General features: G+C 39.5%; 1 protein-coding gene across 9 annotated transcripts in view; it reads left to right on the top strand.

Annotated features, from left to right (window-relative positions):
• The window catches only part of SLC2A13 (solute carrier family 2 member 13), a 369,307-nt gene that overhangs the window by 170,238 nt on the left and 172,786 nt on the right, over positions 1 to 26,283 (top strand). Inside the window, exon 6 of one of the 9 annotated variants that reach the window (XR_012420135.1) lies at positions 2,781 to 3,250. The exons of 7 other annotated variants lie outside the window; for them this stretch is intronic. Coding sequence is in view for 1 of the 2 variants with exons in the window: in XM_074006602.1 (XP_073862703.1) it covers positions 2,781 to 2,811 (31 nt within the window). In the remaining variant the exon portion in view is untranslated. Of the gene's footprint in view, positions 1 to 2,780; positions 3,251 to 26,283 lie in introns of those variants that run through there. One more of the 9 variants, XM_074006602.1, reaches the window with a different exon arrangement.

Here is a 26,283-nt window from a genome sequence, read left to right as displayed (position 1 = left end):
GGCATTGCCAGAGATTATGGGCACACAGATAACTAATTAGTTTCTTTTTGGTGCAGTCTACTACAGTGCAATGTGATAAGCACATTAGTAGAAGTACGTTGATTATAACCAGAGTACGGTAGAGGGGAAATTGAGTGGGAAGGATAGTGGGGAATACAGAAAAGTTCCCTGTTCTCTAATTGTAAGAGTAATTCCCAAAGCTGTATGTTTGCTGGGGGTGGGAAGGACTAAATATTAGGGGCTCTACTAGGTTTCCCTCATTCATTATTAAACCCATTTTTGAGGCCCTCTATTGCCCTAGACCTACAGCAGTAACTAAAGTAGACCTGGGTCTTGTCCTCATGGATGTACAGGCTGGCAGAGGAAACACACATTAAATAAGCTCACAGTTAAATATAAGATTTCAAATTATGATAAGGGCCAGACAGGACTCTGAATTCTCCACAGAGTAGACTTTTAAGATCCTAAATAATAAAATGCAGTTTAGAGAAGGTTATGTGCTTTCCCAGGGCACATATTGTTAGATTAAAATCTGCCACATCTTAGAAGTCCTCCCCACCCCCTTCCTATTGATTGAAGTTTTTCATTAAGAAAATACAAATTATATAAAATTAAATTTTCTCTGGTAAACCATTTGTATTTGAGACTCTTGATTTTTTTAATTACTTGAAATATGATGAATTATTTAGTGACAGTTTGAGAAGAGTGGATTGATTAAAATATTTTTAAAAAATAAGGATTAGGACCCAATGAACCAGTAGATTAAATCAAGATTTGTTAAGAAACTCCATTTTCTATACATTCACACACTTTGTGGATTTGACTTTAATCATAATGCCTGTTAGATGTTAACTTTCGAGACTACATTTTCAATATTTTGTCCTGTCCTCCTTCTCTCTGACATTAACTTTCATTTTTTCTCACCTTTGCCAACTCTCTTAAGGCTCATCTGTTGGTCTAGTGCCAGGCACATTTTGCTTGTTTGTTCTCTGAATTTGGTACATCATGACTTGTTCTGAGATGTGTCCACCTTCTGCAGTCTGGTGGAAGTAGAGAATTGCAGCTAGGCTAGAACCAAGCATCAAATAATCGGATGCATTAAGAATCCTATGTGAATTCGTTAGCTGACCAACCTAATATGTGTTCTGTTTCCGAAAATATGTTTTGTTTGTTATGCTTTTTTTTCTAAGCATTTAAAGTTGACAAGTATAAAAGCATAGAAAGTGAAGGATTTTTCTTGTACTTTTTTTGTTTTCACTTCAAACGGGTACCAAAAACAGAGCCAACTCTAGTTTATGGGTAGTGACTGGGGCTAATGTGTTCCTAGTTTGAAATGACTGTCATAATCCATTAGCAGTAACTGGTGTAAATTGAGCTGATTGACGTTGTCAAATTTTAATAAAACATTCATTTCTCCAAAGCCTCACTTTTTTCATGAAGATCAAGTGATAAGGGATCCTGATATCCTCTAATATATATGATAGATGCACTTTGCTTATCATAAACTGCACATGATATAGGCAGTGTTGTCATAGAGCTTTTGTTTGCATTTGATTTTCAATCCTGGAAAATAGGAAGAATAAAATAAAGTAAATGATGGCTGAACTTAGACTGTGTCTACATGATGTAAAACAGCGAATCAACTTCCTGCATAAATTAATATGATGTTCATGTCTAGAGGTTAGAGGATTAGACATTGAAATAATACAATACCTATGCTGAGTAACTGTTGTTTATTCACAGTACATAATTTCAGACATTCATATTATAAGCCTATAAAATTTAGTGTAAGTCAATGTCATTATGATATACTGTACTACTGTTTACTGTCTGCATAAAAATCAACTAATCTGGGACTCTTATATAATGTGTTTTCTCTTGCTCTCTGGTCTTTATTTGTATGTGTATATGTGTGTATCTTTTTCCATTATTCTCAAGATTAAGTAAAAACTATCATAAACTTTGTTTCTGATTTAAAATAATCTATTAGAGTCTAATGATTTACTTTTTGTATTATTAGTAGAAATTTTAATTATGCCTTTTATTTTGTGTTACTTTGTTAATTCAGAATATCTTTCCTATGGATATTTTATTACATATAACACATATATTTATGTATATAAAACTTTACTTTTTTTCCAGCTTCTTCCCTTTTAAGTGAGAAATAAAGCAGGCAATGCTTTTATTTATTTTAATTCAACCCTAATAATGTATAGAAGTTGAAACATGTTTTTGAAAGTTCTTTCACCTCAAAATCTGAGTGAACTGAAATATGAGGTATTTTGAATTCTATTTCTCACCAAGGTGAGTTTATAGAAAGATTATATGGAAAGATAATATTAAATATTATATTAAAAGATAAATCATCCTCACAGCTGTGTTGTTTAACCTTACCATGTTTAGTTTTTTCTCTTCTCCCTCAAAGAATCCTTTATTGCTATTCCCTTGACCTATTTACTATTCTGTCACAGTTGACAAAATAGATTTTCTTCTTGAAATACTTAATCTTCTTTTCCTTTACCATATTTATCTATAGATAGTATATCATAGATATATATATAGATCTTTTATTTGTATGATAGCTTATGTTTCTTTATATCCCAACCCATACATTCTCATCCTCTACCCTACCGAATGGAGGACGTGTAAGTTCTTAAAAACATTACATATTTCAGACATTACATTTCACTTTTAGATGAGGCAATTTTTTTAATAATATGACTCTCATCACTTAATAATTTCAACATGCAACTGAATTTATTATCTTCCTTTCTTCACAGGAGAGAAAGAATAGAGAAAATGGAGTACTAACTTTCCTAACATAAGAGTGTTAGTATCATTGCACTGTATCTCATAGGCCAATAAAAAATTTCTGCATGTGTCAAAATAAAGAAGAGGAGTGACAGATGAAGATGATGATGGTTAAAGTAAATTCAAGAAATTCTCGGCCGGGTGTAGTGGCTCATGTCTGTAATCCCAGGACTTTGGGAGGCCGAGGCGGGCGGATCATGAGGTCAGGAGATCAAGACCATCCTGGCTAATGCAGTGAAACCCTGTCTCTACTAAAAATACAAAAAATTAGCCAGGTGTGGTGGCAGGTGCCTGCAGTCCCAGCTATTCGGGAGGCTGAGGCAGGAGAATGGCGTGAGCACAGGAGGTGGAGCTTGCAGTGGGCCGAGATTGCACCACTGCACTCCAGTCTGGGCGACAGAGCGAGACTCCGTCTCAAAAAAAAAAAAAAAAAAAGAAATTATCACTGTGATCTATTCTAAACTCTAGTTATAATATCAAAGATGTTCCATGTTCAATCGAAGAAATATTTATCTGATGACTTAATAAGTAGACCCTTCCCACATTATCATTATGACAACCAAAATACATGTGTTCACATTTGGAGGAGGGAGGTGTAGGTAGTGAGAAAGAAAGCACCAAGTTCTATGTGGGTTTGATAATGTCTTTCTTTTTTGAGGAACTTATAATAAACTATATTTGGGCATATTCTGATAAGGAGATAATCAGTCTGTCTTGGATGAATGAAAGGTATCAGATTTTCACCTAAGAAGACCAAGTGCTTAAATGACTCTCTTTAAGGTTACACAGAAAAACAGTAGTAAAGTGGAAAAGAAAATCCAGAGTTTAAGCTTTTGAGTTTGCTTCGGATAAAGAGAATTGTGGGAGAATCTTCTCTGGGACATACGGTCTTTTACTTTTTAGCCAATCTCCTTCCAGAGTAATATTGCTAGCTTTATTTTCTCTTCTTACTCTCTGTCTTCTAATAACTCAGAGTAAGAGTGGAGAGTAAGTAATCCCATTGTATATGGGCAGATTATTCTTGCTTTCAGAATAGATTTACTTTAACCTCCAGGAGATTACTTCTTTCACTTTACTTACAAGAGATAGTGGAAGCCTTCAGAATATATGCCCTGGTAATGATAATGTTAATAGTAGTCATTTATTGAACATCAAATCCCAGGTGCTACTCTAATATGTGTTAACTCAATAAACACTAACAGAAAAGGTGAAAAGTAGGACAAAACTGCTTTGAGCCCCTCAAGTGGTGTATTTGTTATGGTCATGACAATAATAAACATTTTTTACTGCTTTACATATTTAACACTCTAAAATATTTTTATAGACAGTATCTCTCTTGATCTTTATAAACATCCTGTCAAGTAAGCAGGGCCGCTCTTCTGTTGGTTCTCTAGCCAAGGAAGTTAAGACTTAATGAATTAAGTGACTTTTCCACCATCACACAACTAATAAGTTTTAGAACTACAGGTGCAGCCCAATTTTCTGATGCCAGATCACATGGGCCACCCTTTAATTGTAGAGCACCTGGAATTAAATATTCAGAACTGACTATTTAAAGCTTGTTTGGGGTTAAGGTACACAGTAAGTAATCAAAGTTTGTGAAATTCAATACCGTCCAAGGATTAAAACCTAAAATGAGAACACACACCCCCACTGGAGAAGCTGAAGGTCTCTTGTGGGAGAAGTTTCCGACTTTCCCTGGAGCTGAGTCAAGTTAGAGAGCCAAGTGAAACATGGGGATAGAGGAAGCGGCAGAAAGGCCCTGGTAGCTTGCTGGATCCCAAGCAGCCCATTCCTGCCTGGCACCACAGCGTTCCATCAGGAGGGTGACCAGAGGAGCAGGGGATAAAACTCCACAGGGAGAAGAAATTCTGTAGCTGCACTTGGTAACAATTTGAATGGGGCAAGAAGCCTCCTGGCCAGAAGGGAGGATGCAAATGCGGCGTGCAGACTTCACAGGTGGGGGAAGAACTAAAGCCCTTTTCTTTCGCAAATGGGAGGGCAGATAGCCTCAGACAAATTTTCAAGCCCATCTCACCCTCTGCCTGGACACAGACTTGGGGCTGTTGCTGGGACATGGTGGGAGTGAGACCAGCTCTTCAGTTTGCATGAGAGTTGGATGAGGCCTGTGACTTCCAGCTTTCCCCCACTTCCCTGACAATCTGCATGACTCAGCAGAGGGAGTCACAATCCTCCTAGGTACACAACTGTAGTGACTTGGGAATCTCACCCTCAACCCCCACAGCAGCCATAGCAAGACCAGCCCAAGGAGAGTCTGAGCTCAGACACGCCTAGTCCCACCCCTACCAGATGGTCCTTTCCTATCCACCCTGGTAGTGGAAGACAAAGGACATATAATCTCGCGGGTTCTAGGGCTCTGCCCACCGCCAGTCCCTCTCCATAGTACTGCAGCTGATGCTTTCTGGAGAGTTCCACCTAATGACAGGAGGGCAACCAGCATGAAAATTGAGCATTAAACCACCAAAATTAAGAACCCTCATGGGGTCCATCGCACCCCGCTCCCCACAATCTCCACCGGAACAGGTGCTGGTATCCACAGCTGAGAGACCTATAGATGGTTCACATCACAGGACTCTGTGCAGACAACTCGCAATACCAGCCTGGAGCCGAGTAGACTTACTGCGTGGCTAGACCCAGAAGAGAGACAACAAACACTGTAGTTCAGCTCATAGGAAGCCACATCCATAGGAAAAGGGGGAGAATACTACATCAAGGGAGCACCCTGTGAGCCTTCAGCCCTAGACCTTCCCTTTGACAGATCCTACCCAAATGAGAAGGAACCAGAAATCCAACCCTGGCAATATGACCAAACAAGGCTCTTCAACACCCCCCAAAAAATCATGCTAATTCACCAGCAATGAATCCAAACCAAGAAGAAATCCCTGATTTACCTGAAAAACAATTCAGGAGGTTAGTTATTAAGCTAATCAGGGAGGGACCAGAGAAGAGTGAAGCCCAATGCAAGGAAATCCAAAAAATGATACAAGAAATGAGGGGAGAAATATTCATGGGAATAGATAGCTTAAAGAAAAACAATAAAAAATTCAGGAAACTTTGGACACACTTTTAGAAATGCAAAATACTCTGGAAAGTGTCAGAAACAATTGAACAAGTAGAAGAAAGAAAGTCAGAGCTCAATGACACAGTCTTTGAATTAACCCAATCCAACAAAGACAAAGAAAAAAAAATAAGAACATGAACAAAGCCTACAAGAAGTCTGGGATTATGTTAAACAACCAAACCTAAGAATAATCGGTGTACCTGAGAAGAGAATTCTAAAAGCCTGGAAAACATATTTGGGGGAATAATCGAGGAAAACTTCCCCAGCCTTACTAGAGACCTAGACATCCAAATACAAGAGGCACAAAGAACACCTGGGAAATTCATCACAAAAAGATCTTCACCTAGGCACAATATCATCAGGTTACCCAAAGTTAAGATGAAGGAAAGAATCTTAAGAGCTGTGAGACACAAGCACCAGGTAACCTATAAAAGAAAACCTATCAGATTAACAGCAGATTTCTCAGCAGAAACCCTACCAGCTAGAAAGGATTAAGGACCTGTCTTCAGCCTCCTCAAAAAAAAAAAAAAAAACAATTATCAGCCAAGAATTTTGTTTCTGGAGAAACTAAGCATCATATATGAAGGAAAGATACAGTCATTTTCAGACAAACAGATGCTGAGAGAATTTGCCATTACCAAACCACCACTATGAGAACTGCTAAAAGAAGGTCTAAATCTTGAAACAAATCCTGGAAACACCTCAAAACAGAGACTCTAAAGCAAAAATCACACAGCATCTATAAAACAAAAATACACTTTAAAAAGAAACAACAGAAAACAAAAACCAAAGTACCCAGGCAAGAAAGAACATGGTGAAAGCAATAGTACCTCACATTTCAATACAAACATTGAGTGTAAATGGCCTAAATGCTCCACTTGAAAGATACAGAACTGCAGAATGGATGAGAACTCACAAACCAACTATCTGCCACTTTCAGGAGACTCACCTAACACATAAGGACTCACATAAACTTAAAGGGGTAGAAAAAGGCATTTCACAGCCTGGGCAACAGAGCGAGACTCCGTCTCAAAAAAAAAAAAAAAAAAGGCATTTCATGCAAATGGACACCAAAACAAGCAGGAGTAGCTATTCTTATATCAGACAAAAGAAACTTTAAAACAATAGTAGTTAAAAGAGACAGAGATAGTATATAATGGTAAAAGGCCTTGTTCAACAGTAAAATATCACAATCCTAAACATGTGCACCTAACACTAGAGCTCCCAATTTATAAAACAATTACTAATAGACCTAAGAAATGAGATAGACAGCAACACAGTAATAGTGGGAGACTTCAGTACTCCACTGACAGCACTAGACAGGTCATCAAGACAAAAAGTCAACAAAGAAACAGTGGATTTAAACTATACCTTGGAACAAATGGACTTGACAGATATATACAGAACATTTCATCCAACAAGTGCAGAATACACGTTCTATTCAACAGTGCATGGAACTTTCTCCAAGACAGAGCATATGATGGCCATAAAATGAACCTCAATAAGTTTAAGAAAATTGAGATTATATTAAGCACTCTTTCAAATCACAGTGAAATAAAACTGGAAATCAACTCCAAAAGGAACTTTCAAAACCATGCAAATACATGGAAATTAAATAATCAGCTCCTGAATGAGCATTGGGTCAAAAATAAAATCAAGATGAAAATTTAAAAATTCTTTGAACTGAATGCTAATGACACAAGCTATCAAAACCTCTGGGATACAGCAAAGGTGATGCTAAGAGGAAGGTTCATAGCCCTAAATGCCTACATCAAAAAGTCTATCTTGGTGGTGTTCCAGGTGCCACTGGGGTATGAAAAAAAACTCCTGCAGCTAGTTAGCCCAAACAGCCACCCGTTTTGTGCTTGAAACCCAGGGCCCTGGTGGTGTAGGCACCCAAGGGAATCTCCTGGTCTGCGGGTTGTGAAGACCATGGGAAAAGCATAGTATTGGGCCAGAATGCACTGTCCCTCATGGCACCACAGTCCCTCATGGCTTCCCTGCCAGGGAGCTAAGTGGTCTAGCTTGGCAAATCCCACCCAACAGAGCCCAGCAAGCTAAGATCCACTGGCTTGAAATTCTTGCTGCCAGCACAGCAGTCTGAAGTCGACCTGGGATGCTCGAGCTTGGTGTGGGGAAGGACGTCCACCATTACTGAGGCTTGAGTAGGCTGTTTTCCCCTCACAGTGTAAACAAAGCCACAGGGAAGTTCCAACTGGGCAGATCCCACCACAGCTCAGCAAAGCCATTGTAGCCAGCTTGCCTCTCTAGATTCCTTCTTTCTGGTCAGGGCATCTCTGAAAGAAAGGCAGCAGCCCCAGTCAGGGCCTTATAGATCAAATTCCCATCTTCCTGGGACAGATGGGAAGGGGTGGCTGTGGGTGCAGCTTCAGCAGACTTAAATGTTCCTGCCTGCCAGCTCTGAAGAGAGCAACAAATCTCCCAGCACAGCTCTTGAGCTCAGTTAAGGGACAGACTGCCTCTTCAAGTGGGTCCCTGACCCCCGTGCCTCCTGACTCGGAGACATCTCCCAGCAGGGATCGACAGACACCTCATACAGGAGAGCTCCAAGGGCGTCTGGAGGGTGCCTCTCTGGGACGAAGATTCCAGAGGAAGGAACAGGCAACAGTCTTTGCTGTTCTACAGCCTCTGCTGGTGATACAGGCAAACAGGGTCTGGAGTGTACCTCCAGCAAACTCCAGCAGACCTGCAGCAGAGGGGCCTGACTGTTAGAAGGAAAACTAACAAACAGAAAGGAATAGCATCAACATCAACAAAAAGGACATCCACACAGAATCCCCAACTGAAGGTCACCAACATCAAGAGGTAGATAAATCCATGAAGATGAGGAAAAAACAGCACAAAAAGGCTGAAAATCAAAAACCAAAATGCCTCATCTCCTCCAAAGGATCACAACTCCTCACCAGCAAGGGAACAAAACTGGACAGAGAATGTCTTTGATGAATTAACAGAAGGAGGCTTCAGAAGGTGGGTAGTAACAAACTCCTCCGAGCTAAAGGAGCATGTTCTCATCCAATGCAAGGAAGCTAAGAACCTTGATAAAAGGTTAGAGGAATTAATTGCTAACTAGAATAACCAGAGGAATAATGTTCCTCTAGAAAGCTCTGAGAACTGATAAATAATTCAGCAAAGTTTCGTGATACAATGTTAATATACAGAAATCAGTAGCTCTTCTATACACCAACAGCAGCCAAGCAGAGAATCAAATAAAGAACTCAACCCTTTTTACAATAGCTGCAAAAAAATATAAAATACTTAGAAATATACCTAACAAAGGAGGTGAAAGACCTCTACAGGAAAACTACAAAACACTGCTGAAAGATGTCATAATGACACAAACAAATGGAAACACATCCCATGCTCATGGATGGGTAGAATCAATATTGTGAACATGACCATACTGCCAAAAGCAATCTACAGATTTAATAAAGTCACTGTCAGACCACCATCATTCTTCACAGAATTAGATAAAACAATACTAAACTTCATATGGAACCAAAAAAGAGCCCACATAGCCAAAGCAAGACTAAGCAAAAAGAACAAATCTGGAGGCATCACACTACCTGATTTCAAACTATACTGTAAGGCCATAGTCACCAAGACAGTATGGTACTGGTATAAAAATAGGCACATAGACCAATGGAACAGAATAGAGAACTCAGAAATAAACCCAAATCCTTAAGGCCAACTGATCTTCGACAATGCAAACAAAAACATAAAGTGGAGAAAGGACACCTTTTTCAACAAATGGTGCTGGGATAATTGGCTAGCCACATGTAGGAGAATGAAATTGCATCCTCATCTCTAACCTTATATAAAAATCAACTCAAGATGGATTAAGGGGCCGGGCGCGGTGGCTCAAGCCTGTAATCCCAGCACTTTGGGAGGCCGAGACGGGTGGATCACGAGGTCAGGAGATCGAGACCATCCTGGCTAACACGGTGAAACCCCGTCTCTACTAAAAAATACAAAAAACTAGCCGGGCGATGTGGCGGACACCTGTAGTCCCAGCTACTCGGGAGGCTGAGGCAGGAGAATGGCGTGAACCCGGGAGGTGGAGCTTGCAGTGAGCTGAGATCCGGCCACTGCACTCCAGCCTGGGCGACATAGCAAGACTCCGTCTCAAAAAAAAAAAAAAAAAAAAAAAAAGATGGATTAAGGACTTAAACCTAAGACCCGAAACTATAAAAATTCTAGAAGACAACATTGGAAAAACCGTTCTAGACATTGATTTAGGCAAGGATTTCATGACCAAGAACACAAAAGCAAATGCAATAAAAACAAAGATAAATAGTTGGGACCTCCCACAGAATGGGAGAAAATCTTCACAATCTGTACATCTGACCAAGGACTCATATCCAGAATCTACAATGAACTCAAACAAATCAGTAAGAAAAACACAAACAGGACCATCAAAAAGTAGTCTCAGGACATGAATAGACAATTCTCAAAAGAAGATATACAAATGGCCAACAAACATATGAAAAAATGCTTAACATCACTAATGATCAGGGAAATGCAAATCAAAACCACAATGCAATACCACCTTACTCCTGCAGGAATGGCCATAACCAAAAAATCAAAAAACAGTAGATGTTGGCGTGGGTGCGGTGAACAGGGAACACTTCTACACTGCTGGTGGGAATGTAAACTAGTACAGCCACTATGGAAAACAGTGTGGAGATTCCTTAAAGAACTAAAAGTAGAACTACCATTTGATCCAGCAATCCCACTATTGGGTATCTACCCAGAGGAAAAGAAGTCATTATTTGAAAAAGATACTTGCACACGCATGTTTATAGCAGCACAATTCACAATTGCAAAATCATGAAACCAACCCAAATGCCCATCAATCAACAAGTGGATAAAGAAACTGATATATATGTGTGATGGAATACAATGCAGCCATAAAAAGGAATGAATTAACAGCATTTGCACTGACCTGGATGAGATTGGAGACTATTATTCTAAGTGATGTAACTCAGCAATGGAAAACCAAACATCATATGTTCTCACTGATATGGGGGAGCTAAGCTATGAGGACGCGAAGGTATAAGAATGATACAGTGGACTTTGGGGACTTGAGGGGGAAGAGTGGGAGGGGGCAAGGGATAAAAGACTACAAATATGGTGCAGTGTATACTGCTTGGGTGGTGGGTGCACCAAAATCTCACAAATCACCACTAAAGAAGTTACTCATGTAGCCAAATACCACCTGTACCCCAATAACTTATAGAAAAATAAAATGAATAAATAAAATGTTACAAGTTATGTATTTAAAAAAAACCAAAACCTAAAATGGCTGTTTGTGTGCTAAAAAAGAAAAAATCACAGCCATCTCAAGAACCATTAACCTTATCAAATTCTTAAGTTTTCTGGTACCTAGCTAAGTCCTTTGATTTATATCCTGATCTAGAGTTCCTGGACAAGCTAGGCTGATGGTTGAATGAGGCATTTATACTTGTTAATCATATTTAATTAATTTAATTTTCTAAGTGCAGTATTTCTGGATCTGTTCCATTCTCATATTCTATCCTCAACAAGCACTCCTGGTATTAAAAAAAAAAAAAAATACCATGCGATCAGGAAACATAGCACAAGCACACCTGGTCAGATGGTGATAAATACAGAGAAGAATAAAGGTGGCTGAAAATAAGAAAGAAAACAATAAGGGTTTGTACACTTTCAGATTGTAAATCTGACCTAGAAATGAGGTTTTGCTCTCTTCGAGGTCTTCCACAAGGCAGGATGAATGTATTAGAGCAGCATCTCACTAAAATGAGTCTTCCCCTCTCTGCCTCCCTAGTCCAAAAAGCTGTTGGAAGATAAAATGTTTACTCATTGAAGTATTTCCAGATTAGTGAATTTGTACTCATTTGTGTTCATTGGCTGAAAGTTAGTGAATAAATAGGAAAATGTTAGGGTTTATGGCTCACTCTTTTGAAAAATGAGTGTCATGTGAGGGGAAGAATATTAACCCAGGAATCAGGAAAATTAGATTCAAGGTCTGTCTCCACCATGGGACTCTGGGCATGCCAGTTAATTGCTTTCAGTCTAATTACCTATAAAGTGAAGTAGATGGACTTTTAATGTGCATTTGAATGAGGGCAAATGGAGTTTCAAGTAGAATGGAAGCTAAAACATTTGAAATAGTAATACTTGAAGCCTTTCTTGGATGAAAAGTTATCAGACTGTAGAAAAATAGTTTTGGTCTAAAAAGAAAAATGTACTCTGTTCAACACAATTTTTGGAATATTTATTAAATGCTTACCGCATGCTGATCATTGTCTTAGAGGCCTAGCTTCTTATATGTTAAGACCATATTTTTATTTCCCTATCGTGTCTTTGAAGAAAGACAATCTAGGTTACAGCTGATAATGCCTCTTTATCCCAAGATTGTGTAGCAGACTTATCACCTGATATGATAGACTTTCCTTGGCTTCCATAATGTAAGAGTAGGCTCAAGCCCTATGAACTCCACTGGCTTCTCAACTCATGTGCACGTGGTTTATAAGGGAAGGGGTGTACTTTCTCCCTCTGGAGTCTAAAACCCTTTTTGATGGCAGGTAGGTCACTCACTATCCTAGCAAACAAAACAAAGCACTCTCATCAGAGGAGGCTTGGAGTAGAATGCCTTTGTAGTGAGCCATCAGAATGTTTCTAATCATTTTCCATTTCCCTGTGTATGTATTGCACACCTGTCTCTGTTTAGGTTGCCCCAAAAGCAGGTTGCCCCTAAGGCAAGGACTTGGGTGCAGATGATATTTTGGGGACGATATCAAGAGGTTGAGAAAGGGAGTAAGGAAAGTGGGATAGGGAAGGGAGAAGAGGCAGTAAAGAGAGCAGTGGTAAGCAGGCTATGTCAGTAGGCAACTGGAGCGCAGTCTGGCTGAGTACTCTCCGAGGAACAGTGTAGATTGTCCTCAGAATTAGTCGAGGGGTATTTATCCACAATCCCCAGTCCCTCAACTTGAGTGTTGTCCCTGAGGATGTTAAATGCACTCCCTCCAGGTTTTCCTGAGAAATCACTTATGATGCCAGAGCTGTCATGTAGACAAGTAGAGAGACAAAGTTGAGCTAGAAACTGCCAGATTCTATAGTGAGTTTCCATGATGGCTGCAGGGTAATTCAGAGGGTGATCTAGAATATATGGGGCAAGGCATGAAAAGCACCTCTGAAAAATCCTGTCTCCAAATATGTGTAAAAATAAGTTAGCACAATATGGATGTGAACTTTCTTAGTACCTGTTCATGGATATGGCAAATCCATTTTTAGTAAAAAAAAAAAAAAAAAAAAAAAAAAAAAAAAAAAGGTCAATGATCCCTGGCTAACCATGTGGAAAATAAGCAATAAAAAGTGGAGATTCATGCTAACAAATGATGAAAATGTATTTTCTTGAATATTATTATCTTTTTTCTTTGTATAATTCACAAATAATTTTTGTCCTGTTATAGGAATCTGAAAAATACATCATTAATGTATTTATTTATGCCTTCAACCAATATTTACTATATCATTGCTGTAGATTCAAAGATCTGTAAGCTATAATTCTTTTCACTGAGAAGTTTGTATTATAGCTAAGGATATAGACACACAGATAATTACAGTGCAGCATAATAAAAGCCAAATTAATATACTATAGGAACACAGGAAAATGAGTCATTAATTCTACCTAGGGATTGAAGAGGATACAAATGATTTTTGTTGTGTTTTAAAAAATTTATTTAAATGGAGTTGTTTTGTGTGCAGAAACATGGCACATCAAATACTAATACAACCTTTGGTGTTAAATCTGGATTTGAATCCAAACCCAACACACCTACTTTCTGTGTAAACTCCACAAGCTACATAACTTCTCAGGTCCTCAGTGATTTGGAAATCAGGAATTAAACTTCCTGAATGTGATTAAATGAGAAAACACGTATGATTCAGGCCCGTGGGAGCAACTACGTCTGTGTTCACTTTCCTTCTGCTCCCTGTGTACTACGGTTTATAAAATCCCAGGCGTTTGAGGAAAGCAGAAACATCCCACCGTTAATCCACCTTCTTTACCCTATACCTGTTGATACAGGATTTGAGGCATCCTCTGGAGACACAAAATTGCTATAATACCCTTCTTTATGCATGTCTCTATTTTCAGAATACAGGAAAGAATCATGATGGTGTTCTTCTTCTAGCTTGTACATGTTATAGTAGTGCCCTTCACTTCAGTATTAGATGTGTTCTTTTCATCTTAGATTTATGTCAAGGAGAAAAGACCTCAATGACCTTAGGATGACAAGAGCTAATAAAACTTCCTTAGAAGGTCAGGGATCTGTAGCTAAATATGCCCCATGTGGCATGACTTGTAGTTTACATCAAAAGATTGTCTAATCCTTTTGTCATACTTTCTGAATCAGATGTGAATTTAAGATTCTGTGGTTATTAGTGGAAACTCATCTCCATGGTTTGTAAGGTATCAGCAACTAAGGTTTTGGGTTTTTGGGTGCCTCAGGACATCTTTAGAAATATGAAAACATATTTCCTCACCTTCGTTTTTCTGACTCATATGTTTCACTGAAAGGTAAGGAGAAGAAATGGAGATGCTGTTAATGAGTTGAAATAGCATGAAATCCAGGGTTGTGTCCCAGAAAATAGACTTTCTGTGCCAATAAAGTAGAACCTTGTCCCCAATATGATATGTGAGTTTGAAAGTAACACCAGCCTGGCTGATTCTGGGTAGACTATTGTAACATTGTAGAGATGCCCGGGTCTTAATTCACTCTTTACACACAGGTAGCAGGCACTCTGTGAGGGACCAGAGATACAGAATATGACTTACTCCATTTTCAGGGAACTTATGATCTCTTTTGCTTATCTTTAAAAGCATATGCTGTGACCCGTCTTGAAAGGTTGCTTGAAGATGAAATGAGACAACAAAGTGCCAGCAACAAAAGATGTGAGGAAGGTCTATTTTCCTCTTCCCAGATTTACATTTATTCCTGTCTATGAGTTCATTCTCCATGCTCTCATCACTTGGCCATGGTTCTTCTGAAAAAATGGTCCCTCACCTCAGCATTTCATCTTAAGTCTCTTTCATGGCTTTTCCTACTCAATTTGAACCTTAGTGGTGGTGTTGTCCAGGTCTTGGCTTGCAGCTCTACTCAGAGACCTATTCCAGTCCCATTAGGCCAATGACCATCGACATGTTAAAGAAGACCTAATCTATATTGCAGGTCAGAACTCCTCTGCCATATGTACTCATATATTCAACTGCTGAACATTTCTACTTTTGAATATTCCACTCTCACCAGTCTCAATGTGCATAAAACTGAATCACTATCACTCTCTGCTAATTCTTCCCCTCCCCTTATAATCCTTTTCTCAATGATGCATGTGACCAGTTGGGTGCCCAAGCCTGTAGCTTGGGAGTGAACATACCCAAATCAAATCAACTGTAATTTCCTTCAATTTTACATTCCTAATATCTCTTGTATCCTTCCTATGATCTTCATTCCATTTTCTGTCAGGCCTTGCTTTAGCCAGAGCTCACATTATTTGCACCAGAATCCCACTCAAACCTAAATTTAAGAAGATGAGTTGGTTTACAATAAGGAAATAGGGCCTAAAGGCAGGAAATATAGCTGGGCCTGGCACAGGGTTGAAATCAGAAACTGGAGAGTCACTTGCTCAACCTCTGTGTCCCCAAGGTTTCTTGCTCTTATTTCTGTAGGGTGTATGCATCCTCCTTTCTTCTTTCTTTTAGAGAACATCCTCTTCTTTTGCTTATATCTGGTCAATCTCTACCACCATAACTTTGGAGTTACTTCTAGTTCAAGCATCCACAATAGATTGATTGGAATTGTCAGAATTCTTAATTCCCAAGGAGAAAAAGATCAAAGTGAACCTACCCTAGCCCAAGCATGTGAGGGCAGGGCACTGGACAACACTGTAGAGGGATGCACAGAGGATTTTCCTGCCTTAAATCTCAACTTCCTCAATTGAGCCTTTATTATCTCTGCCTCTACACTTTCTGAAACAAAATCAATTATGTCTCATCTTGACATAAATGATTTAATGTGTCCCACAGCTTTCAGCAAAGTTCAAAGTCCAGAGCTCCTTGTGGCTTTTGTCCAACTCTGCACTGCTTCATGTTCAACCACTGCCCTACACAAGGGTATATAAAGAAGGGTATGTAAAGCTACAAGCTTCATAACTTCTCAGGGCCTCAGTGATCTGGAAACCAGGAATTATAATAAGGCACAAAGATGAAGTATATAAAGTATAAAAAGGTACATGTACCTCCTGCTCCTTGGAACCTCCTGTACTTCTGGCAATGATTAAAGCTAATCCAAGCTTCAGTGACTTCATGCATGCCATTCTCCCTAGCTGAAATAGCTAGTGTACCTTAAAAGACTTCCAAACTTAGGTCACATGTCATCTCCCTGAACCCAGGGGCCAATGTAAGTGTTCCCCTTCTGGCCTTCTTTAGCACTCTGAGTGGAAATCTATGAATAGTTATTTATTATATTATAACTGCAGATTTGTCTATTTCCTCCAAAAGACCATACACATACTAAAAATGCCCCCTTGCAATATTCCCCAGGGAGAACCAGCTAGATTTTAGTTACTACCGACTGTTTTGTTTTATTCTGTTCACATCCAGAGTCATAGCATGATGTATAAGGGGAATGAGTCACTCTCTGATTGTGTGTCTTCCTTAGCTAGTCTGCAGACATGACCTTAGGAAAATAAAAGCCACAACATTCAGGCTTTGAGAAGAGGATCTTTCAAAAATGTTGCCAAGTTAGTCCTGACTTTTAGAATTAGTGACAGGCTATAATGACAGTCTAATAATTTATAATATTGGATAGGTTTTCATAATTTTATTTATTTATTTTCCCCTTCTTGTGGAGAATGGTGTCTTGCTATGTTGCCCAGGCAGGTCTCAAAGTCCTGGACTCAAGCTGTCTTCCCACCCCTGCCTTCCTAAGTGTTGGGTGTGAGCTACCAGTCCCAGCCATAACTTTAATTTGGATTTCAACACTGAAGAGTTCTGTAAGTATTCTTCAAATATCTTTTTCCTGGTTCCTTCTTTCTGAAGGCAGGTGAAGATCTAAGTTAGTGAGTTCTGTTCAAGTTTCTGATTATGCTTCCTGTGGCTGATAGAATTGCAGGATTTCAAATGCTATTAAGCTGCTCCATGCAGAGACAAATAGTCTGATGACCTGCCATTAATGGCAGGGAGAAAAATGAACAGTGTTTCTTGCTAGAACATCTTCATTTATTTTGATAAGATCATTTCTTCCTGGACAGATTAAACTTTAGAGAACTACATGTAAGGTTCTTCTATTTCTATTTTTGAAAAAACGCGCAGTACCAAAAAATATAGAAGATGTATAAAGTAGATTTAACTGTGAAATTTCAACTTTAGTTTCCAGCATAGAATTAACAGCCTACTCCTGGATTCTTCTAATGATCCTTCTTTAATGTCCCTAAGTCTCTTCCCTCAGCTGCTTATCCAAAAGTGTAATCATTTATCTAAGACTGTTTGCAAGGACCAAATTTAGTCCTCAGGCATGCTTTCTTTAGAAAGTGCAGAGTTTTGTTGTTGTTGTTGTTGTTTGTTTGTTTGTTTGAGATGGAGTCTCGCTCTGTCGCCCAGGATGGAGGGCAGTGGCATGATCTTGGCTCACTGCAATCTCTGCCTCCTGGGTTCAAGTGATTCTCCTGTCTCAGTCTCCCGAGTAGCTGGGACTACAGGCACCAGCCACCACGCCCGGCTAATTTTTTGTATTTTTAGTAGAGACGGGGTTTCACCGTGTTAGGCAGGATGGTCTCGATCTCCTGACCTCATGATCCACATGCCTAAGCCTCCCAAAGTGCTGGAATTACAGGTGTGAACCACTGCGCCTGGCCCAGAGTTTTTACATTTGTTAAATTTTACATTAAAGTCCAGATTTCCAGGGATGGCATTGCCTGTTGGAGATGATGTATGTCCTCTCCCATTCCCTACATTCCCTGCTACTCCATATAACCTGGCCTCATCTAGGCCTTTGAGGTTGTGCCACCTGTCCTAAGGAATCAACATTCAGTTAGTATTGTACTTAGAACTTTCCCCATATATGTCCCATTCGGGGCTGGGTTGAAAAGAAAGCTGATCAATAGAGTGGCTCTGGTTTTAGGAATAGCTAGTTGTTATGTCAGCAGCTATGGGCATTCATAGAATGTTCAGTTTCATTTTTTATCCCCAAGACCTTCATTTTACATTAAAAGAATTCTTTTTGAGACTATGTGGACAAGGCTGCTACTTGCCACCCTTACAATCCCTGTTTATCAACTAACAGGGAGTTATGTCATAGCTAACTTCAGAATCAGAATCAGACAGACCTATCTGATAATGTTGTTAGAATTAACTGCAATATCATAATCTACTCTAATGTGACTAAGTCATAGAAGCTTATTTTTTGTTATATTATTATTTTATCTGGTATTAGACAGACTTGGAATCAAATTTCTTGTTTCCTGACCACTTGTGCTACCTTGAGTAATTTACACAGACACTCTAAGTCTCAACTTTCTTATTTGTACATGGCATGATACTTTTCAGGGTTGTGTTTTTCCCCATTCTTACCCATCTCAGTGAGTGGCACTACTGTCCCTCTACTTGCTCAGGCCTCAAATCCAGGATTTTGGCCAGAAATCTTTGATTCTTCTTTTATCTGTAATCCTCGCATCCATTTCTCTTGCAAGTCTTAGTACTAAGGCTATGGTTCCTAAACAGCCTGGAGCCACAGGGCACCCTTCACAGGAGACCACAGGATATTTTAAATTTTCAAGCAAATTAATGACGTAGATGGACTACTACTCTTAAGTAGTATGTACCTTAAAAGTGAAACTGCTAGGTACTTTAGACCTATGTGTGCTATGAAAAAAATTACTGAGACACCAAGGGCGCCATGAAGCAAGAAAGTATGGGAACCTCTGCTCTTATTATTTAGAACCTCTGCTCTATATAGGAAGCATTATTTATCCTTCCTATATTTATCTTCATTTCACTGCTGCCATCTGCCCAAGTCACTGTTGCCTCTCATCACTTATTGCAATAGCTAGCCTTCTGACTGGTCTTCCTGCATGCGTGCTCATCCTTTATAAGCCATGCTCCAGAGAGCAACCAGAATGATCTTTGAGAAATGTAGATAAGGTCATAGCTTTCCATCACACTTTATTCTTATTTATTTATTGTTAGACAGGGTCTCGCTCTGTCGCCCAGTCTGGGGTGCAGTGGTGCCATCTCGGCTGACTGTAACCTCTGCCTCCCAGGTTCAAGTGATTCTCCTGCCTCAACCTCCTGAGTAGCTGAGATTACAGGTGCGTACCACCATGCCTGGCTAATTTTTGTATTTCTTGGTAGAGACAGGGTTTCGCCATGTTAGCCAGGCTGGTCTTGAACTCCTGACCTCAAGTGATCCACACACCTCAGCCTCCCAAAGTGCTTGGATTACAGGCCCCATTATGCTTTAAATCAACATGGCTTTTCACACGGTCCACAGACTCTGCCTGCTTGTCCCCCATCTTCTCCATTATCCTCACCCCCACCTTTATTCCCTGGTTCATTAAGACTTAATTGCACCAGCTTTTTTCTTTCATCTGTTTCTCAAAATCTCCAGGTTTGTTCTCAACTTAGAGGCTTTTCAGTTACTTTTCCTGCTGCTAGAAAGATCTTCCTCTGTGTCTTCATTGTGGCTGGTTCCTTGTCACTTGCATCTGAATTTAAACAGCACACCTCAGATAGGCCTTGACCCTGTTTGAAACAGCCACCTTTTACCATCAATATCACATCAATCCATTTTTTCCCCGTCATGTGTATCATTGCCTACATTTCTGCTTATTTATTTGCTTATTAAGCTCCATGGGTAGAGCCCCCATCTGTGTTGTTAACCTTTGAACTGTCTCCAGCACGCAGTAGGCACTTAGAATACTGGTTGCATAAGAAATGCAGACAACTGCTTCATCTATTTCCCTTTTTTGTAACCGGATATTGACGTTGATGATCATGCTTCTATTGCTCCTTTTTTTTTTTTTTAAATACTTTAAGTTCTAGGGTACATGTGGATAACGTGCAGGTTTGTTACATATGTATACTTGTGCCATGTTGGCGTGCGGCACCCATCAACTCGTCAGCACCCATCAACTCGTTATTTACATCAGGTATAACTCCCAGTGCAATCCCTCCCTCCTCCCCCCTCCCCATGATAGGCCCCGGTGTATGATGTTCCCCTTCCCGAGTCCAAGTGATCTCATTGTTCAGTTCCCACCTATGAGTGAGAACATGCGGTGTTTGGTTTTCTGTTCTTGTGATAGTTTGCTAAGAATGATGGTTTCCAGCTGCATCCATGTCCCTACAAAGGACACAAACTCATCCTTTTTTATGGCTGCATAGTATTCCATGGTGTATATGTGTCACATTTTCTTAATCCAGTCTGCCACTGATGGACATATGGGTTGATTCCAAGTCTTTGCTATTGTGAATAGTGCCGCAATAAACATACATGTGCATGTGTCTTTATAGCAGCATGGTTTATAATCCTTTGGGTATATACCCAGTAATGGGATGGCTGGGTCATATGGTACATCTAGTTCTAGATCCTTGAGGAATGGCCATACTGTTTTCCATAATGGTTGAACTAGTTTACAATCCCACCAACAGTGTAAAATGTAAAAGTGTTCCTATTTCTCCACATCCTCTCCAGCACCTGTTGTTTCCTGACTTTTTAATGATCGCCATTCTAACTGGTGTGAGATGGTATCTCATTGTGGTTTTGATTTGCATTTCTCTGATGGCCAGTGATGATGAGCATTTTTTCATGTGTCTGTTGGCTGTATGAATGTCTTCTTTTGAGAAATGTCTGTTCATATCCTTTGCCCACTTTTTGATGGGGTTGTTTGTTTTTTTCTTGTAAATTTGATTGAGTTCTTTATAGGTTCTGGATATTAGCCCTTTGTCAGATGAGTGGATTGCAAAAATTTTCTCCCATTCTGTAGGTTGCCTGTTCACTCTGATGGTAGTTTCTTTTGCTGTGCAGAAGCTCTTTAGTTTAATTAGATCCCATTTGTCAATTTTGGCTTTTGTTGCCATTGCTTTTGGTGTTTTAGACATGAAGTCCTTGCCCATGCCTATGTCCTGAACCTAGGTTTTCTTCTAGGGTTTTTATGGTATTAGGTCTAACATTTAAGTCTCTAATCCATCTTGAATTAATTTTCATATAAGGAGTAAGGAAAGCATCCAGTTTCAGCTTTCTACTTATGGCTAGCCAATTTTCCCAGCACCATTTATTAAATAGGGAATCCTTTCCCCATTTCTTGTTTCTCTCAGGTTTGTCAAAGATCAGATGGCTGTAGATGTGTAGTATTATTTCTGAGGATTCTGTTCTGTTCCATTGGTCTATATCTCTGTTTTGGTACCAGTACCATGCTGTTTTGGTTACTGTAGCCTTGTAGCATAGTTTGAAGTCAGGTAGCGTGATGCCTCCAGCTTTGTTCTTTTGACTTAGGATTGTCTTGGCAATGTGGGCTCTTTTTTAGTTCCATATGAACTTTAAAGCAGTTTTTTCCAATTCTGTGAAGAAACTCATTGGAAGCTTGATGGGGATGGCATTGAATCTATAAATTACCTTGGGCAGTATGGCCATTTTCACAATATTGATTCTTCCTATCCATGAGCATGGTATGTTCTTCTATTTGTTTGTGTCCTGTTTTATTTCACTGAGCAGTGGTTTGTAGTTCTCCTTGAAGAGGTCCTTTACATCCCTTGTAAGTTGGATTCCTAGGTATTTCATTCTCTTTGAAGCGTATTTCATTCTCTTTTGTGAATGGAAGTTCATTCATGATTTGGCTCTCTGTTTGTCTGTTACTGGTGTATAAGAATGCTTGTGATTTTTGCACATTTATTTTGTATCCTGAGACTTTGCTGAAGTTTCTTATCAGCTTAAGGAGATTTTGGGCTGAGACAATGGGGTTTTCTAAATATACAATCATGTCATCTGCAAACAGGTACAATTTGACTTCTTCCTTTCCTAACTGAATACCTTTTATTTCTTTCTCTTGCCTGATTGCCCTAGCCAGAACTTCCAACACTATGTTGAATAGGAGTGGTGAGAGAGGACATCCCTGTCTTGTGCCAGTTTTCAAAGGGAATTTTTCCAGTTTTTGCCCATTCAGTATGATATTGGCTGTGAGTTTGTCATAAATAGCTCTTATGATTTTGAGATACGTTCCATCAATACCGAATTTATTGAGCATTTTTAGTATGAAGGGCTGTTGAATTTTGTCAAAGGCCTTTTCTGCATCTATTGAGATAATCATGTGGTTTTTGTCTTGGGTTCTGTTTATATGCTGGATTACGTTTATTGACTTGCGTATGTTGAACCAGCCTTGCATCCCAGGGATGAAGCCCACTTGATCATGGTGGATAACTTTTTTGATGTGCTGCTGGATTCGGTTTGCCAGTATTTTATTGAGGATTTTTGCATCGATGTTCATCAGGGATATTGGTCTAAAATTCTCTTTTTTTGTTGTGTCTCTGCCAGGCTTTGGTATCAGGGTGATGCTGGCCTCATAAAATGAGTTAGGGAGGATTCCCTCTTTTTCTATTGATTGGAATAGTTTCAGAAGGAATGGTACCAGCTCCTCCTTGTACCTCTGGTAGAATTCAGCTGTGAATCCATCTGGTCCTGGACTTTTTTTCATTGGTAGGCTATTAATTATTGCCTCAATTTCAGAGCCTGCTATTGGTCTATTCAGGAATTCAGCTTCTTCCTGGTTTAGTCTTGGGAGAGTGTAAGTATCCAGGAAATTATCCATTTCTTCTAGATTTTCTAGTTTATTTGCGTAGAGGTGTTTGTAGTATTCTCTGATGGTAGTTTGTATTTCTGTGGGGTCAGTGGTGATATCCCCTTTATCATTTTTTATTGCGTGTATTTGATTCTTCTCTCTTCTTTATTAGTCTTGCTAGTGGTCTATCAATTTTGTTGATCTTTTCAAAAACCAACTCCTGGATTCATTGATTTTTTGGAGGGTTTTTTGTGTCTCTATCTCCTTCAATTCTGCTCTGATCATAGTTATTTCTTGCTGCCTTCTAGCTTTTGAATGTGTTTGTTCTTGCTTCTCTAGTTCATTTAATTGTGATGTTAGAGTGCCAATTTTAGATCTTTCCAGATTTCTCTTGTGGGCATTTAGTGCTATAAATTTCCCTCTACACACTGCTTTAAATGTGTCCCAGAGATTCTGGTATGTTGTATCTTTGTTCTCATTGGTTTCAAAGAACATCTTTATTTCTGCCTTCATTTTGTTATGTACCCAGTAGTCATTCAGGAGCAGGTTACTCAGTTTCCATGTAGTTGAGCGGTTTTGATTGAGTTTCTTAGTCCTGAGTTCTAGTTTGATTGCACTGTGGTCTGAGAGACAGTTTGTTATAATTTCTGTTCTTGTACATTTGCTGATGAGTGCTTTACTTCCAATTATGTGGTCAATTTTGGAATAAGTGTGATGTGGTGCTGAGTAGAATGTATCTTCTGTTGATTTGGGGTGGAGAGTTCTGTAGATATCTATTAGGTCTGCTTGCTGCAGAGATGAGTTCAATTCCTGGATATCCTTGTTAACTTTCTGTCTCGTTGATCTGTCTAATGTTGACAGTGGGGTGTTGAAGTCTCCCGTTATTATTGTATGGGAGTCTAAGTCTCTTTGTAAGTCTTTAAGGACTTGCTTTATGAATCTGGGTGCTCCTGTATTTGGTGCATATATATTTAGGATAGTTAGCTCTTCCTGTTGAATTGATCCCTTTACCATTATGTAATGGCCTTCATTGTCTCTTTTGATCTTTGATGGTTTAAAGTCTGTTTTATCAGAGACTAGGATTGCAACCCCTGCTTTTTTTTTGTTCTCCATTTGCTTGGTAGTCCTTCCTCCATCCCTTTATTTTGAGTCTATGTATGTCTCTGCATGTAAGATGGGTCTCCTGAATACAGCAAACTGATGGGTCTTGACTCTTTATCCAGTTTGCCAGTCTGTGTCTTTTAATTGGAGCATTTAGTCCATTTACATTTAAGGTTAATATGGCTATGTGTGAACTTGATCCTGCCATTATGATATTAACTGGTTATTTTGCTCGTTAGTTGATGCAGTTTCTTCCTAGCCTCGATGGTCTTTACATTTTGGCATGTTTTTGCAATGGCTGGTACCGGTTGTTCATTTCCATGTTTAGTGCTTCCTTCAGGGTCTCTTGTAAGACAGGCCTGGTGGTGACAAAATCTCTAAGCATTTGCTTATCTGTAAAGGATTTTATTTCTCCTTCACTTATGAAACTTAGTTTGGCTGGATATGAAATTCTGGGTTGAAAATTCTTTTCTTTAAGAATGTTGAATATCGGCCCCCACTCTCTTCTGGCTTGTAGAGTTTCTGCTGAGAGATCTGCTGTTAGTCTGATGGGCTTCCCTTTGTGGGTAACTCGACCTTTCTCTCTGGCTGCCCTTATGATTTTTTCCTTCATTTCAACTTTGGTGAATCTGGCAATTATTTGTCTTGGAGTTTCTCTTCTCGAGGAGTATCTTTGTGGCATTCTCTGTATTTCCTGAATTTGAATGTTGGCCTGCCCTACTAGGTTGGAGAAGTTCTCCTGGATGATATCCTGCAGAGTGTTTTCCAACTTGGTTCCATTTTCCCCCTCAGTTTCAGGCACCCCAATCAGACGTAGATTGGTCTTTTTACATAATCCCATACTTCTTGCAGGCTTTGTTCATTTCTTTTTCTTCTTTTTTTCTTTTGGTTTCTCTTCTCGCTTCATTTCATTCATATAATCCTCAATCGGTGATACTCTTTCTTCCTGTTGATGGAGTCGGTTACTGAAGCTTGTGCATTTTTCACGTATTTCTCGTGTCATGGTTTTCTTCTCTGTCCATTCGTTTATGGCCTTCTCTGCATTAATTATTCTAGTTATCAATTCTTCCACTTTTTTTTCAAGATTTTTAGTTTCTTTGCGCTGGGTACGTAATTCCTTCTTTAGCTCTGAGAAGTTTGATGGACTGGAGCCTTGTTCTCTCATCTCGTCAAAGTCATTATCCGTCCAGCTTTGATCCGTTGCTGGCGATGAGATGCGTTCCTTTGCAGGAGGCGATGCGCTCTTATTTTTTGAATTTCCAGCTTTTCTGCTCTGCTTTTTCCCCATCTTTGTGGTTTTATCTGCCTCTGGTCTTTGATGATGGTGACGTACTGATGGGGTTTTGGTGTGGGTGTCCTTCCTGTTTGTTAGTTTTCCTTCTAACAGTCAGGACCCTCAGCTGTAGGTCTGTTGGAGATTGCGTGAGGTCCACTCCAGACCCTGTTTGCCTGGATATCAGCAGCAGAGGCTGCAGAAGATAGAATATTGCTGAACAGCGAGTGTACCTGTCTGATTCTTGCTATGGAAGCTTCCTCTCATGGGTGTACTCCACCGTGTGAGGTGTGGGGTGTCGGTCTGCCCCTAGGAGGGGATGTCTCCCAGTTAGGCTACTCAGGGGTCAGGGACCCACTTGAGCAGGCAGTCTGTCCGTTCTCAGATCTCAACCTCCATGTTGGGAGATCCACTGCTCTCTTCAAAGCTGTCAGACAGAGTCGTTTGCGTCTGCAGAGGTTTCAGCTGCTTTTTGTTGTTGTTGTTGTTGTTTAGCTGTGCCCTGTCCCCAGAGGTGGAGTCTCAGTTGAAAATGCAGAAATCACCTGTCTTCTGTGTCGCTCGCGCTGGAAGTTGGAGACTGGAGCTGTTCCTATTCGGCCATCTTGCTCTGCCCCCTATTGCTCCTTTTTTTATAGTCAAGTCTTGGTGAAATTTTAAAAGATGAGGAACTAGGTGTTTAGGGGTCATTTTAAGCATTGGTGCATTTATTCATATTGCTTTAGTGGTCAAAAAAAAGATGTGTAGTACTATCGTACTCTATTTGAAGTGCCTGATTCTCCCAAATCCTTAGTAAACTGACTAAATAATTGGATCCATTTTCTATTTCCTACTTTACTGGAGCAATATATAGTAAAATCAACATCACTGTGTATACTGCTTATTCCATTAAAACACCGAACTGAAGCAGCATGGAAGAAAATGTGTTGCAATAGCCTTAAGGTTTATTTTTTCACCTTTTGTAGGAAATGAGTGAAGTAGATTGCCAAGTTATATTGTGCAAGGTCTGTTTTCAGTTTGGGGAAATGAACGAAAAGAAGAGCTAGAAGAGTAATAAAAGGTCTTGAATGGACCTCAATAAAACTATGATATTAGGATAATATACTATTATATAAAATGAATTAAAATTATAATACTCTTTTCGTGATTAGTACAAAATCAAAACAACTAAATTTGGGTATTT

The sequence above is a fragment of the Macaca fascicularis genome, chromosome 11, assembly GCF_037993035.2.
Source record: "Macaca fascicularis isolate 582-1 chromosome 11, T2T-MFA8v1.1".
Classification (NCBI taxonomy): domain Eukaryota; kingdom Metazoa; phylum Chordata; class Mammalia; order Primates; family Cercopithecidae; genus Macaca; species Macaca fascicularis.
Note: the sequence above shows the minus strand (reverse complement) of the source record. Positions and strands in the feature narration are given on the sequence as shown.